Genomic DNA, 15,941 nt, shown 5'->3' on the forward strand with positions numbered 1-15,941 from the left:
TTTCTATATGCGTATGTCAATTCCTAAACATGTGTAAAGGTTTTACGTCGGAATTTAAATACAGGATGCTAGTTTTTAAAACGCCATAGTGGAAATATGTAGTAAGTTAATTATTATTAACATTTAAAGAAAAGGTTTGATAAAACGTATGTTAATTATTTCCCATGTGAATATGACCAAAGCTGCGTATATCTGTCGCTACAGGGGTTGCATTCAGCTTCATCTCACCCACCGGGTAAGGAAATCAGGTCAACGAATTCAGAGTTTAATTTATTTACGTGTACACTAATTGTGTTGTTATCGGTATAAAACGGGCATTCACATAGTGTTATACGTGTTTAGGTTTTCATAATCATTCCAATGTACAAGAGACCCGTGTCCAGGAATTAAACGCCTTATCAAACTGACAATCCTGGTTTGGGGACGTTTTAGGGATTGGCTGTTTCACTGTTTAATGTGGACAAAGCTCAACCCTCGTCCCCCGTCTAATATCCCCATCCTCATCTGTTGGTGAGTCATGACACCGCTGTGTCCAACACTGGGAAGATCGTAGACTAAAATCTAGTCTCTGAAATGAACATATCGTACATAAAAAAAACAGTTGTTCAGTTATCTTAATAAAAATATAATAATAAGGAGCCCAGTGACTCTCTTCATTTCCTGATACTGCAGTGATCTAGACTTGCCAAACATTATAGACTTGCATGGGCTGTATTTGATATATATTTGTATCAGGGTCTGTAAGACAGACTAGGAAGATCGTGGACAGCCAGGAACGCGGATCAAGAGGGGGTTGGGTGGGGTTTGGATTGCAGGGGGAGGGGGGGCACCCATTTAAAAAAAAGTATTCTTAACACGTAACGTATAAAAAAATAGTAAGTAAATCATGTGGTAACACAAACGACCACTAATTTGAATTCATCTACCATTTTGTTGAGCAGTGTATATGAAATTCAGAACGGTGTGGTGAAAGTGGGGTGGTGAGACCGATGTGGGCGGTGTGGTGAGAGGAGAGCGGTGTGGTGAGACAGGTGTGGTAAGAGAGGTGTGGTGAGAGCTATGTGGTGAGACCGATGTGAGCGGTGTGGTGAGAGGAGAGCGGTGTGGTGAGACAGGTGTGGTGAGAGCTATGTGGTGAGACCGATGTGAGCGGTGTGGTGAGAACGATGTGGGCAGTGTGGTGAGAGCAGTATGGTGAGTCCAGTGTGGTGAGACTGGTGTGGTCAGAGCTGTGTGGTGACACCGGCGTGGGCAGATTGGTGCGGTGAGACCGATGTGAGCGGTATGGTGAGAGTGGTGTGGTGAGAGCGGTGTGGTCAGAATGATGTGGTCAGAGCGGTGTGGTTAGGCCGGTGTGGTGAGACAGATGTGAGCGGTGTGGTCAGAACGGTGTGGTGAGATTGATGAGGGCAGTGTGGTGAGAGCAGTATGGTGAGTCCAGTGTTGTGAGACCGATGGGGGCGGTGTGGTGAGAATGGTGTGGCGAGACAGGTGTGGTGAGAATGGTGTGGCGAGACCGATGTGGGCGGTGTGGTGAGACTGGTGTGGTCAAAGCTGTGTGGTGAGACTGGTGTGGTGAGACCGGTGTGGTCAAAACTGTGCAGTGAGACCGGTGTGGTGAGACTGGTGTGGTCAGAGCTGTGTGGTGAGACCGGTGTAGTCAGATTGGTGCGGTGAGACCAATGTGGTCAGAGCTGTGTGGTGAGACCGGTGTAGTCAGATTGGTGCGGTGAGACCAATGTGGTCAGAGCTGTGTGGTGAGACCGATGTGGTCAGAGCGGTGCGGTGAGACCGATGTGGTCAGAGCTGTGAGGTGAGACTGGTGTGGTCAGATTGGTGCGGTGAGACCGATGTGGTCAGAGCTGTGTGGTGAGACTGGTGTGGTCAGAGTGGTGTGGTCAGAATTGTGTGGTAAGAGTGGTATGGTGAGAGTGGTGGCGTTAGCCTGGTGTGGTGAGACCGATGTGGGCGGTGTGGTGAGAATGGTGTGGTGAGAGCGGTGTGGTGAGAATGGTGTGGCGAGACCGATATAGGCGGTGTGGTGAGAGCGGTGTTGTGAGAATGGTGTGGTAAGAGCGGTGTGGTCAGAATGGTGTGGTGAGAGCGGTGTAGTGAGACGTGTGGTGAGTCCAGTGTGGTGAGACCGACGTGGTGAGACCAGTGTGGTCAGAGCAGTGTGGTCAGAATGGTGTGGTGAGAGCGGTGTGGTGAGACGGATGTGGGTGGTGTGGTGAGACCGATATGGGCGGTGTGGTGAGAGCGGTGTGGTGAGAACGGCGTAGCAAGACCGATGTGAGCGGTGTGGACAGAATGGTGTGGTAAGAGCGGTGTGGTCAGAATGGTGTTGTGAGAGCGGTGTGGTCAGAATGATGTGGTAAGAGCGGTGTGGTGAGACCGATATGGGCGGTGTGGTGAGAGCAGTGTGGTCAGAATGGTGTGGTTAGAAATGTGTAGTGAGACTGATGTGGGCAGTGTGGTCAGAATGGTGTGGTGAGAGCGGTGTGGTCAGAATGGTGTGGTGATAGTGCTGTGGTGAGAGCGGTGTGGTCAGAATGGTGTGGTGAGAGCGGTGTGGCGAGACCAATGTTGGCGGTGTGGTGAGAGCGGTGGGGTCAGAATGGTGTGGTGAGAGCGGTGTGGTGAGAGCGGTGTGGTCAGAATTGTGTGGTGAGAGCGGTGTGGTCAGAATGGTGTGGTGAGACTGGTGTGGTAAGAATGATGTGGTGAGAGCGGTGTGGTGAGACCGATGTGAGCGGTGTGGTGAGAGCAGTGTGGTCAGAATGGTGTGGTGAGAGCGCTGTGGTCAGAATGGTGTGGTGAGAGCGCTGTGGTCAGAATGGTGTGTTGAGAGCGGTGTTGCGAGACCAATGTTGGCGGTGTGGTGAGAGCGGTGGGGTCAGAATGGTGTGGTGAGAGCGGTGTGGTGAGAGCGGTGTGGTCAGAATGGTGTGGTGAGAGCGGTGTGGTCAGAATGGTGTGGTGAGAGTGGTGTGGTCAGAATGGTGTGATGAGAGCGGTGTGGTGAGACCGATGTGGGCGATGTGGTGAGAGCAGTGTGGTCAGAATGGTGTGGTGAGAGCAGTGTGGTCAGAATGGTGTGGTGAAAGCGCTGTGGTCAGAATGGTGTGTTGAGAGCGGTGGGGTCAGAATGGTGTGGTGAATGCAGTGTGGTCAGAATGGTGTGGTGAAAGCGCTGTGGTCAGAATGGTGTGTTGAGAGCGGTGTTGCGAGACCAATGTTGGCGGTGTGGTCAGAATGGTGTGGTGAGAGCGGTGTGGTCAGAATGGTGTGGTGAGAGCAGTGTGGTCAGAATGGTGTGGTGAAAGCGCTGTTGTCAGAATGGTGTGTTGAGAGCGGTGTTGCGAGACCAATGTTGGCGGTGTGGTCAGAATGGTGTGGTGAGAGCGGTGTGGTCAGAATGGTGTGGTGTGAGCGGTGTGGTCAGAATGGTGTGGGGTGTCTGGTGAGAGCGGTGTGGTGAGACCGATGTGGGCGGTGTGGTGAGAATGGTGTGGCGAGACCGATCTGGGCGTTGTGGTGAGAATGGTGTGGTAAGAGAGATGTGGTCAGAGCGGTGTGGTGAGACTGGTGTGATCAGACCAGTCCGGTGCGTCAAGTGCGGTGAGACCGGTGTGGTTAGACTGGTGTGGTCAGAGCTGTGTGGTGAGACTGGTGTGGTCAGAGCAGTGTGGTCAGAATAGTGTGGTGAGAGTGGTGTGGTGAGACCGATGTGGGCGGTGTGGTGAGAGCGGTGTGGTGAGAGTGGTGTGGTGAGAGTGGTATGGTTAGCCCGATGTGGTGAGACCGATGTGGGTGGTGTGGTGAGAATGGTGTGGTGAGAAATGTGTAGTGAGACCGATGTGGGCGGTGTGGTTAGAGTGGTGTGGTAAGAGCGATGTGGTCAGAGTGATGGGGTTAGTCCGGTGTGGTGAGACCGATGTGGGTGGTGTGGTGAGAGTGGTGTGGTGAGAATGGTGTGGAGAGAGCGGTGTGGTCAGAACGGTGTGGTGAGACATGTGTGATGAGTCCAGTGTGGTGAGACTGGTGTAGTCAGAGCTGTGTGGTCAGAATGGTGTGGTGAGACAGGTGTGGTCGGAGCTGTGTGGTGAGACCGGTGTGGTGCGTCCAGCGCGGTGAGACCGGTGTCGTGAGACTGGTGTGGTCAGTGCTGTGCGGTCAGAATGGTGTGGTGAGACAGGTGTGGTCGGAGCTGTGTGGTGAGACCGGTGTGGTGCGTCCAGCGCGGTGAGACCGGTGTCGTGAGACTGGTGTGGTCAGTGCTGTGTGGTGAGACCGTTGTGATAAGAGCTGTGTGGTGAGACCGGTGTGGTCAGAGCAGTGTGGTGAGACTGGTGTGGTGAGACCGGTGTGGTCAGAGCAGTGTCGTAAGACCGGTGTGGTGAGACTGGTGTGGTGAGACCGGTGTGGTGAGACTGGAGTGGTCAGAGCAGTGTTGTGAGACCGGTGTGGTGAGAGCAGTGTGGTGAGACCGGTGTGGTCAGAGCAGTGTCGTGAGACCGGTGTGGTGAGACTTGTGTGGTGAGACCGGTGTGGTGAGACTGGAGTGGTCAGAGCTGTGTGGTGAGACTGATGGGCTCAGAGCTGTGTCGTGAGACCGGTGTGGTGAGACCGGTGTGGTCAGAGCAGTGTGGTGAGACCGGTGTGGTGAGACTGGTGTGGTCAGTGCAGTGTCGTGAGACCGGTGTGGTGAGACTGGTGTGGTGAGACCGGTGTGGTGAGACTGGAGTGGTCAGAGCTGTGTGGTGAGACTGATGGGCTCAGAGCTGTGTGGTGAGACTGGTGTGGTCAGAGCTGTGTCGTGAGACCGGTGTGGTGAGACCGGTGTGGTGAGACTGGTGTGGTGAGACTGGTGTGGTCAGTGCTGTGTGGTCAGTGCTGTGTGGTGAGACCGTTGTGATAAGAGCTGTGTGGTGAGACCCATGTGGTGAGACCGGTGTGGTCAGAGCAGTGTCGTGAGACTGGTGTGGTGAGACTGGTGTGGTGAGACCGGTGTGGTGAGACTGGAGTGGTCAGAGCAGTGTGGTGAGACCGGTGTGGTCAGAGCAGTGTGTTGAGACTGTTTTGGTGAGACTGGAGTGGTCAGAGCTGTGTGGTGAGACTGATGGGCTCAGAGCTGTGTGGTGAGACCGGTGTGGTGAGACCGGTGTGGTCAGAGCAGTGTGGTGAGACCGGTGTGGTCAGTGCAGTGTGGTGAGACCGGTGTGGTGAGACTGGTGTGGTGAGACCGGTGTGGTGAGACTGGAGTGGTCAGAGCTGTGTGGTGAGACTGATGGGCTCAGAGCTGTGTGATGAGACTGGTGTGGTCAGAGCTGTGTCGTGAGACCGGTGTGGTGAGACCGGTGTGGTGAGACTGGTGTGGTGAGACTGGTGTGATCAGTGCTGTGTGGTGAGACCATTGTGATAAGAGCTGTGTGGTGAGACTGATGGGCTCAGAGCTGTGTGGTGAGACTGGTGTGGTCAGAGCTGTGTCGTGAGACCGGTGTGGTGAGACCGGTGTGGTGAGACTGGTGTGGTGAGACTGGTGTGGTGAGACCGGTGTGGTGAGACTGGAGTGGTCAGAGCTGTGTGGTGAGACTGATGGGCTCAGAGCTGTGTCGTGAGACCGGTGTGGTGAGACCGGTGTGGTCAGACAGGTGTGGTCAGGGTAGCTGGCTTTGTTGATTACGGCATCGCACCCGATGGAGCTGACCGTTGCGGCCTGTAAATAGTCGACTCTGGACTAGACAAACCAGTGATTACCATCAGCAACATACACGTACGACGACCCGCAGTCAAACAAAGTCCTGACCACCCGATCCACAAAGTCGCCTTGCACGACAAGTAAACATGTAGTTTGCTGGGTACCTCTAACTGGGAATCGCTCCCCACGAGGCCTGTTAAGTTTTGGCCATCTCACCTCATTCTACACTCAAGTATAAGTCACACGACCAACTCTGAAATATTCCAAATTCTCGAAGCAATCTAAAGTACGCAAAGTACGTTTTTCGAACCCAGACACGATACAATATATCAAACGTGACAGTTTTTTTTCAGAATAGTTAATCATGACGTTGAATTTAATTATTTATGATAGCAAAGGGCACAGCGTTTCCTGTGAAATCCATAGCTGTTCCTTTTACCCCCAGATTGTCAAGTTTCAAGTGACCCCGTACAATGCCTCTCAGTCACGGCTCAGCGACGCCCCGTCCATGTCGACATGCGTACGCCATGAATAAATGTCAGTCACTGACACGCACCTGTTTTACGACATTGTCTGCCGCCAGGTGGCGAGCTGTTCATGAATGACCGCTACTTCATGAATGAACATAATTCGTCGACGTCAGTTTCCCATGCTGCCGCTGAGGAAAGCGGTAGAGACAGGCCCCAGCTCGGTATGTTGCGGAAAGCGTCTATTTCCTCTTGTCCTACTGAAATATCGGGCAAGTGTATCACCCGGACGTTACACGTCCAGTTGGTTTCATTCATGTCGCTCGTGCCTCCTGTTCAGGGTTGAAGGACTGTATTGACATGCATGTTGTGGTTCGGTCTTCTCAAACGTTATAGAGTTGTGGTGGTGAAATATAGATGCAAGTGCTAGTGGTATTGATGCAGCGTTGCAGCAGCAGTAGTGGTAGTAGTAGTAGTAGTAGTAGTTGTAGTAGTAGTAGTTGGTAGAGGTTGTACTTGGCAGCAGTAGTAGTGGACTTAATAGCAGAAATTGTAATATTAATAGTTGTATTAGGTAGTCGTAGTAGCGGCAGCAGCAGCAGTAGCAGCAGTAGTAGTAGTAGTGAATTGTAGTAGTAGTTATATTAGTAGTAGTTCTTGCAAAGTGGTAGTTGTGATAGATTGATATAGGCTGATGTGCTGAGGAGAGGATGAGTATAGGCTGATAGAGCTGACAACGGGATAAGGAATGGAATAGGGGTGGTTGTTTGATTAAATACATGCTTTGGTGTCTGCGAAGATATCCTACATCAGTACCAAGTAAAAGCGAGGATGTGGCCCAGCAGGATGTGGACACACACGGCCCTGGCGTCTAGAGGATGTCTCCTCGCCTTCATGTAACCCACAGCACCCTGACATCTAACGCGACTTCATGTCCTGATCCTTGTCCTATACTATTCACATCGCCCATTCTGTTGTCAAATGTCACCAAACTGCATTGTTCACATGAAACATTATTCTAATTTCCGTTCGATTCCTCAAGTCAAAACTGATGTGAATTCACCGCCACGTTGAGTGTTCTGAGTATAAATAACGAGCTTTAAATAATCAAGCTGTCTGTCAAGAGTCAATTGTTTTTGTTGTTGCAGAGCCTTTTAAACACGCACCTGGCCCTTCTGTAACCACCCCCTCAATTTTGAATTTTACACACACACAAATATATATATATATATATATATATATATATATATATATATATATATATATATATATATATATATATATATATATATATATATATATATATATATATAGTTGAGAAAAGTCGGTAACCTACATAGTGACATCACGAGCACTCTAACTTGTATTTCCGTGTGGCAATCACTCAATACGGCAACTGGGTGACCCTTGTTCGCTAAATAAGACAACCCTTGAGTGGCTAAAGTCAGTGCTGAGATTTTGACACACCCGCTCAAATAGGAAACGATAGAAATAGTGGCCCCGTTTCATTGCTGAGAAAGAGGAAGGACAGTCAGGGGAAGAAACGCGCGTGCATTACACTGCAGAAGCACAGTAAAACAGTAAAACATGTAAGGTAACATCAACGTTCATTTGGGTGTTGCAGCTGTATCACCGGACACCAGAAATGTGCACACACTTTTAGGATCACGTGAGGTACCACTTACAACTGAGTGTGTGTGGCTTCACACCTCTTTCTTACTAAATCTATTTCAGTAGTATCAGTTTGGAGTGTTTTAGAGCCGGAAATGATGACTATCTCAGAGGTACAATTAGGTATCAGCAAATGTCGGTTCATATAGGTTAGACTCAGAGATGAATGACTTTTATATGAATGAACGAATGAATGAATGAAAGAAAGAATGAATGAATGAACTCCGGTCAATTATAATCGCAGCTGACGGCACACGCAACTTAAGCCTCGTGTCCGTGTAAATCAAAATGGCCGTTCATGGAAATGTGCTATCCGTGAATGGGAAGCCAAGGGACACTCGGCCTTGATGCCTGCCGCGCCTCATAATGAACCAATGAATGAAGCATGGAGCGTGAGAAAACACGGACTACGGAAGACGAAAACGAAGAATGAGCAAATGCCAGTCTCTTTCCCCTCCCCCTTCCCCCTGCCCGATGAATGGGAGTTTATCTCGCGCCGTTCACTCTCGCTTTCCCGCGCAAACAAGAGTTGCGCTTCGAGACCTCACCACGCGGACAATGCGACTCGGCCCATCGTGTTGGCAATACAAGATACTGATTCTTGCTATAAATATGTTCCGTTTCGATTATTACGTAATCACGGGGCTCCGTCAGATCCGTGTCAGGCGTTGGGTCCGGTTTAATCATTACTGAAGAACACGCTTATGTGTGAAGTTACTCAACACCCACGAGCGTGTGTAGCTAGCGCGTGATAACTTCCTACAGTGTATTCTTTCAGAATGTGTCATTCCCACAAAGGCATTCTTGAAATCTGGGACATTTTAAGGAAACTGGTAAAAATCAGGAAACTGAATCAGAGCTATAAACAGCACTATTGATATCCGGGTGACGTAATATACCCATTATCACATGACTTGGGGAACATTAGTCCTGCACCATATATTTATATATATATATTTATTTTATGAAAAAACAATCTAGAAACGGATACAAACGCATGTCTGGCCAGCTCTACCTAGCTCTATTCCTACTGACATTTTTAAAAATTATTTTTAAAGTCAAGAACGATATCGTGTAATATAAGATTTCAAAGACTAAATGTTAGTCTAGGGGAACATGGCCGTCTTAACATAACCTACAACTTAATATAAGCCTTTTAGCTGTTTAAGAATGACCCTACTGTTGTGTAACTATCTGTTCTACTACCCACGTCGTATGTTTAATAATTATGATAATTATACCATTATCTTGCAAATAGACAATGATGTACATTGCACATAACTTTAAACAGTTGTATAATCATACTGTATGAAATGGTTTTGTTGCTTTATTTTTACTTTTAAACATGTTATCATGTTTGTTTGTTGTTTAACGCCGCACTCAGCAATATTCCATCTATATAACGGCGGTATGTAAATAATCGAATCTGGACCAGACAATCTAGTGATTGACATCATGAACATCGATCCACGCAATTTGTGTACGGTGACATGCATCAACCAAGTCAGCGAGCCTGGCCGCCCGATCCCCTTAGTCGCCTCTCACGACAAGCATCCCACTTGTTCTTTATCATCATCTTCTTCATCTAATATGCTTGTATAACACACTACGCTTACATGTTCGCCATGGGGTGGTCCATGTCTGGCCGTTTTCTTCTTACTTCCTGAAATTATATAATGTTTTATCTGCAGGGACAACTGAGGTTACAAAGCCCGGGGTATTCCCAGAATATTTAAAACTCGTGTGAACATTGGCACTGTGTGGGCCGAACGAACCGACCTTCCCACAGGAATAACACCGTTGTAGCATGTACCATAGGTACTGGTATGAAGCAACCGGCCTTCTACAGGAATAAAGCATGCACCATAGTACCATGTACCATGTATTTGTATATATGTACCGGTATGATATCCGAGTTCACGAGGGACGGGGCATGTCCCAGCAATCCCCGCAACTTTCTGTGCGGGTTCAGACAGCAGAAACTTAGAAGAAGCATTTAACTAGTCTCGGAAGTGAAAATACACCACACGATAGCAAGGAGTCCCGAGACTCAGAACTGAAACTGAACGAATTTAAATGTTCACTTTATTATCCCTCGCTACGACCCTGGGCAGGCGATATAGGAACGGAGTGTGTCCGTCTGTCTGCTTCTCAATGTGGACAAATTTTCTCAAAAACTATTCAAGTTTGAGTAATGAAATTTTACACACTGGTGTTACTTGTCACGATCTCAAATGAGTTTGAGTTTTTTCCCGAGCTAAATGTTTTCCAACTTAGTGCATACTGTGTGAAATTGTGAACAAGTTTTCCCAGCAACTACTAAAATTACATGAATGAAAAAGTTTGCATGCTTATATAAGATGTACTTGTCAAGAATGAGTTCGAAAATTGGTGCCGTACACTATTTTTTGCAGAGTTATTGCTCCGTGATTTTTAACTTAGTGCATAGAGTTTGCAATCGGGACAACGTTTTGCACAAACTACTGACGTTACGAGCATGATGAAATTTTGCAAGCTTATCTAAGAAATACTTGTCCAGTTCGAAAACTGGTCCTGTCAAGCATTGTTTGACAGCGTTATGGCCCTTGCTTCGTGTGTGGTTGTCCGTCTGTGTGTGTGTGTGTGTGTGTGTGTGTGTGTGTGAGAGAGAGAGAGAGAGAGAGAGAGAGAGTGAGTGAGTGAGTGAGAGAGTGTGAGTGAGCGAGTGAGTGAGCGAGTGAGTGAGTGAAATTGTGGGTGTCACTATGGATATAGAAGTACATTAGCTGTATCACGCCGTCTGCTCAGTGTGTAGTTCGGGCCGAGTTGAGAAAAAACAGACGCCTATAGTATGGTACACAACCAGCCCTCTACAGGTACTCCCCACCCAGTGATTTCAATCCACCCTCAACATTCTAGACCGGGGTTCGAGTCCCCCGTCTGTGCAATCTGTAGAGCCAATATTTGCTGTTACCCGACGCGATGTGGTTTGCGTGATGCGAAAAGCAGAGAAATGCTCATTCTTCACTCAGCGTTCTAAATATCGCCCTTTGATCCAAGGATGGAGAGACAGGGATACGTATTCTAACCATGCTCTTAAACAGATCGGGGCGGATGATAGCCATGCCGAAGGCCTATCTTCGATTCCCCATAATGTATATGAAACTCATTTCAGGTGACATAAATGGAATATTTCTAAGAGCGGCGTAATACAATAATCACTCCCTCAAACAGAAGTTCACATGCTTTTCATACTAATTCCAAAATACAGTTATCTTAATATCAATATTTTCAGTTTTAGGTGATACAGATACTATCAGAATGAGAAGCACGAGAATCATTGATAGTGCGTTGGTGTTAACAGTAAGGTGAAGCTTTACCCCCGGGCAAGGCTATATGTTGTAAATGAGAAGTCGCGGTGATGTGACGTATGAACGGCTATTTGTAGTAACATATCATCGTTAATATGACCTTCAATAGTAATAATACAATCCCTGAATAGCGACTTCTAACTAATATAGCAAAATGATACCGAAATGTAGAATTGCAATCCTATCCTGTTAAAATGAAGGCCTAATTGATACAAGCAAACTCCATGCGTTTGTGTTAACCCTAAAACTCTCCCACACCCATGATACGAGTTGTTAATTCTTTCATCAAGTCTTTGATTGGCATTTAGAGTTTGGAAGAACATGAATACGTTACTTTTTACCTCTCCATAATACGCAGAACTGATTATCATTTGGCAAGTGAATATTTAGATATAATGACATATCTGATTATCCCTAGCAGAAAGTGGAGTGGTATATCACTGTTACTACCAGAACAGGACAACAGTACTTTAATGTCGATTATAACACTTTAAATCCAAGTGTTGCTAATATTACTGTTTAATTGTACCGCGCTTCCGCTATTTCCTCTTCTACTACTACTATCATTTGTACTACTACCACCTCGACTACCACGTCTCCCACATCAACTACTACCTCCTCTTGAAGATCCGGGGTAGAATGGGTCTTCAGCAACCCATGCTTGCTGTAAAAGGTGACTATGGTTGTCGTAAGAGGCGACAAACGGGATCGGGTGGTCAGGCTCGCTGACTTGGTTGATGCATGTTATCGCATCCCAATTGCGTAGATCGGTGCTCTGGATGTTAATCACTGGATTGTCTGGCCCAGACTCGATTATTTACAGAGCGCCGTCATATAGCTGGAATATTGCTGAGTGAGGCGTTAAACAACAAACAAACAAACAAACAAACTACCTCCTCTAGTACCACCGTTACTATTACACCAAATTCGAACTAAATACATGACTGTATATATGTGAGTGAGTGAGTGAGTTTATGCTTTACGTCACATCGGCAATATGTACATATGTATACGAATCTTACTTAATGAGTTGGTCCTAGGTGGCTTGTCCTAAGAGTGACTAAATTGATCGGGTGACTGGGTTTGTTGAGTGTCGTCACACTTTGGGTCATTATTTAACCACAGGAGTGTGTATAACTCGATTAGTTACAGGCCACTGGAATGTTGCTGACTCTGGCGTAAGAAACAAAAGAAACAACCCCAGTTCCAGGATTCTGTGGTGTGTTATGAGTCTTCAAAATAACAATATGTTATTTTTCATGCTACGATTAAAAGCGAAACCTCTTCAGCTCAGAATAGTATAGACATTGAATGCATGATATGTCTACCGAGATACCCGGTTCGAGACAAACGAAGTAAACCATTTAGGGAAGTGAAATCTTATTAAACGACATGATTGTAGAGTTCTAGTTAAGTTATACTGTAAATAGATCCAGTTTATCGAGTTCGAGTTAAGTTATACTGCAAATAGATCCAGTTGGTCGAGTTCGAGTTGTTATACTGTAAATAGATCCAGTTGGTCGAGTTCGAGTTAAGTTATACTGTAAAAAGATCTAGGTGGTCGAGTTCGAGTTAAGTTATACTGTAAATAGATCCAGTTGGTCGAGTTCGAGTTAAGTTTTACTGTAAATAGATCCAGTTTGTCGAGTTCGAGTTAAGTTATACTGTTAAAAGATCTAGGTGGTCGAGTTCGAGTTAAGTTATACTGTAAATAGATCCAGTTGGTCGAGTTCGAGTTAGGTTTTACTGTAAATAGATCCAGTTGGTCGAGTTCGAGTTAAGTTATACTGTAAATAGATCCAGGTGGTCGAGTTCGAGTTAAGTTATACTGTAAGTAGATCCAGTTGGTCGAATTCGAGTTAAGTTATACTGTAAATAGATCCGGTTGGTCGAATTCGAGTTAAGTTATACTGTAAATAGATCCAGTTGGTCGAATTCGAGTTAAGTTATACTGTATATAGATCCAGTTGGTCGAGTTCGAGTTAAGTTATACTGTAAATAGATCCAGTTGGTCGAGTTTGAGTTAAGTTATACTGTAAATAGATCCGGGTGATGGAGTTCGAGTTAGTTAAGTTTTACTGTAAATAGATCCAGTTGGTCGAGTTCGAGTTAAGTTATACTGTAAATAGATTCAGGTGGTCGACTTCGAGTTAAACTTAGTTTACTGTATTTGTTTGGTGTTTAACGCCGCACTCAGCATTATTCCAGCTATATGACGGCGCTCTGTAAATAATTGAATCTGGACCAGATAATCCAGTGATTGACATCATGAGCATCGATCTACGCAATTGGGATACGATGACCTGCATCAACCAAGTCATCTGACCACCCGATCCCGTTAGTCGACTTTTACGACAAGTATCGTCGCCTGGGTTCCCGAAGACCAAATTTAACCCGGATCTTCAGGGGTACATAGTTTACTGTAAATGTATCCAGATGGTGGTTTCTAACTCACATGTAACGACACTGTAGAATATCGCTGACTCAGCTGGTGCGTGAAATACGCATTCTGTGTATCGGATGTCATGGTGCGCATTTAGACGTATTCAGGGATTGTAAAACATAAACCTGCTCACAGATCCGCGGGGGCGGGAATCGTCACGTGCTTTACCCTTTGCCCCTCCTCATCTCCCCTGACTGTCCCCAGCATGATGTGATCATGGAATCCCGTGGGGTGGGGGAGGAAGAGCCACTGGGGGTAGATGGCGCCTGTAACGTGGGGTTGTCGGAGATAAAGCAGGCCTGGAGCCAGGAACAATCGGTTAGCGATGACAGGTGGCCAGAACGTCGTACATATCGCGGGGAGTGATTGACGGGTGGTACTGACAGTGGTTTACAAGCTTATCTTACGACACATTTTGATCAGGGAGTTCTCAACGCAGCTCGACACTAATAGATGTAAACTGTCTTTTTAAACAGTAGAGTTAAGTAGATCTTGATGCATAACATTTTAACACGTCTGCACAACAGGTCTTCGGCGCTGATGGTGGAATGGAGGGTCACGGTGCAGGGTAGAGGCAGGTCGGGGGTAGGGGTCAGGTGGGTGGTGGATAGAGGCAGGGTCGGGGGTAGGGGTCAGGTGGGTGGAGGGTAGAGGCAGGTCGGGGGTAGGGGTCAGGTGGGTGGTGGATAGAGGCAGGGTCGGGGGTAGGGGTCAGGTGGGTGGTGGATAGAGGCAGGTCGGGGGTAGGGGTCAGGTCGGTGGTGGATAGAGGCAGGGTCGGGGGTATGGGTCAGGTGGTTGGTGGATAGAGGCAGGTCGGGGGTAGGGGTCAGGTGGGTGGTGGATAGAGGCAGGGTCGGGGGCAGGGGTCAGGTGGGTGGAGGGTAGAGGCAGGGTCGGGGGAGGGGTCAGGGTAGAGGCAGGGTCGGGGGTAGGGGTCAGGTGGGTGGAGGATAGAGGCAGGGTCGGGGGTAGGGGTCAGGTGGGTGGTGGATAGAGGCAGGGTCGGGGGTAGGGGTCAGGTGGGTTGTGGATAAGGCAGGGTCGTTGGTAGGGGTCAGGTTGGTGGAGGATAGAGGTAGGGTCGTGGGGAGGGTCAGGTAGTTGGTGGATAGAGGCAGGGTCGGGGGTATGGGTCAGGTCGGTGGTGGATAGAGGCAGGGTCGGGGGTATGGGTCAGGTGGGTGGTGGATAGAGGCAGGGTCGGGGGTAGGGGTCAGGTGGGTGGAGGGTAGAGGCAGGGTCGGGGGGAGGGGTAAGGGTAGAGGCAGGGTCGGGGGTAGGGGTCAGGTGGGTGGAGGATAGAGGCAGGGTCGGGGGTAGGGGTCAGGTGGGTGGTGGATAAGGCAGGGTCGTTGGTAGGGGTCAGGTGGGTGGAGGATAGAGGTAGGGTCGTGGGGAGGGTCAGGTAGTTGGTGGATAGAGGCAGGGTCGGGGGTATGGGTCAGGTGGGTGGTGGATAGAGGCAGGGTCGGGGGTAGGGGTCAGGTGGTTGGTGGATAGAGGCAGGGTCGGGGGTAGGGGTCAGGTGGGTGGAGGGTAGAGGCAGGGTCGGGGGGAGGGGTAAGGGTAGAGGCAGGGTGGGGGGTAGGGGTCAGGTGGGTGGAGGATAGAGGCAGGGTCGGGGGTAGGGGTCAGGTTGGTGGTGGATATAGGCAGGGTCGGGGGTAGGGGTCAGGTGGGTGGTGGATATAGAGGCAGGGTCGTTGGTAGGGGTCAGGTGGGTGGAGGATAGAGGTAGGGTCGTGGGGAGGGTCAGGTGGTTGGTGGATAGAGGCAGGGTCGGGGGTAGGGGTCAGGTGGGTGGAGGATAGAGGTAGGTTCGGGACAGGTGTATGCCAGTATCCCAGTATCCAAGGTGTGTTGAAGTATCCAGGATGAAGTACTCGGGGTGTGTTGAAGTACTCAGGGTGTGTTGAAATATTCTGGTTGTGTTGAAGTATCCAGGGTGAAGTACTCAGGGTGTGTTGAAGTACTCAGGGTGTGTTGAAGTATTTAGGGTGTGCTGAAGTAATCCGGTTGTGTTGAAGTATCCAGGGTGAAGTACTCAGGGTGTGTTGAAGTACTCAGGTTGTGTTAAAGTATTTCGGGTGTGTTGAAGTATTCTGGGTGTGTTGAAGTATTTAGGGTATGTTTAAGTATTTAGGGTGTGTTTAAGTATCCAGGGTGTGTTGAAATGTCCAGGGTGTGTTGAAGTATCCTGGGTGTGTTGAAGTATCCTGGGTGTGTTGAAGTATCTAAGGTGTGTAGATTTTTCCCGATGACAACGACACGAGACAACGCTGACAACCGGGAGCTGACTTTGAATC

At 48.3% G+C, this 15,941-nt stretch overlaps 1 protein-coding gene across 1 annotated transcript; it reads right to left on the reverse strand.

Annotated features, from left to right (window-relative positions):
- Nucleotides 1–5,296: 5,296 nt before the first annotated feature.
- Nucleotides 5,297–5,922, reverse strand: LOC125376188 (merozoite surface protein CMZ-8-like). The gene is made up of 2 exons (XM_048388132.1): nucleotides 5,918–5,922; nucleotides 5,297–5,735 (listed from the first exon to the last, which is right to left on the reverse strand). Exons 1-2 carry the CDS (start codon nucleotides 5,920–5,922, stop codon nucleotides 5,297–5,299), a joined length of 444 nt encoding a protein of 147 aa, XP_048244089.1.
- Between the last annotated feature and the right edge of the window lie 10,019 nt (nucleotides 5,923–15,941).

The sequence above is a fragment of the Haliotis rufescens genome, unplaced genomic scaffold, assembly GCF_023055435.1.
Source record: "Haliotis rufescens isolate VD_foot unplaced genomic scaffold, xgHalRufe1.0.p SCAF_7, whole genome shotgun sequence".
NCBI lineage: Eukaryota > Metazoa > Mollusca > Gastropoda > Lepetellida > Haliotidae > Haliotis > Haliotis rufescens.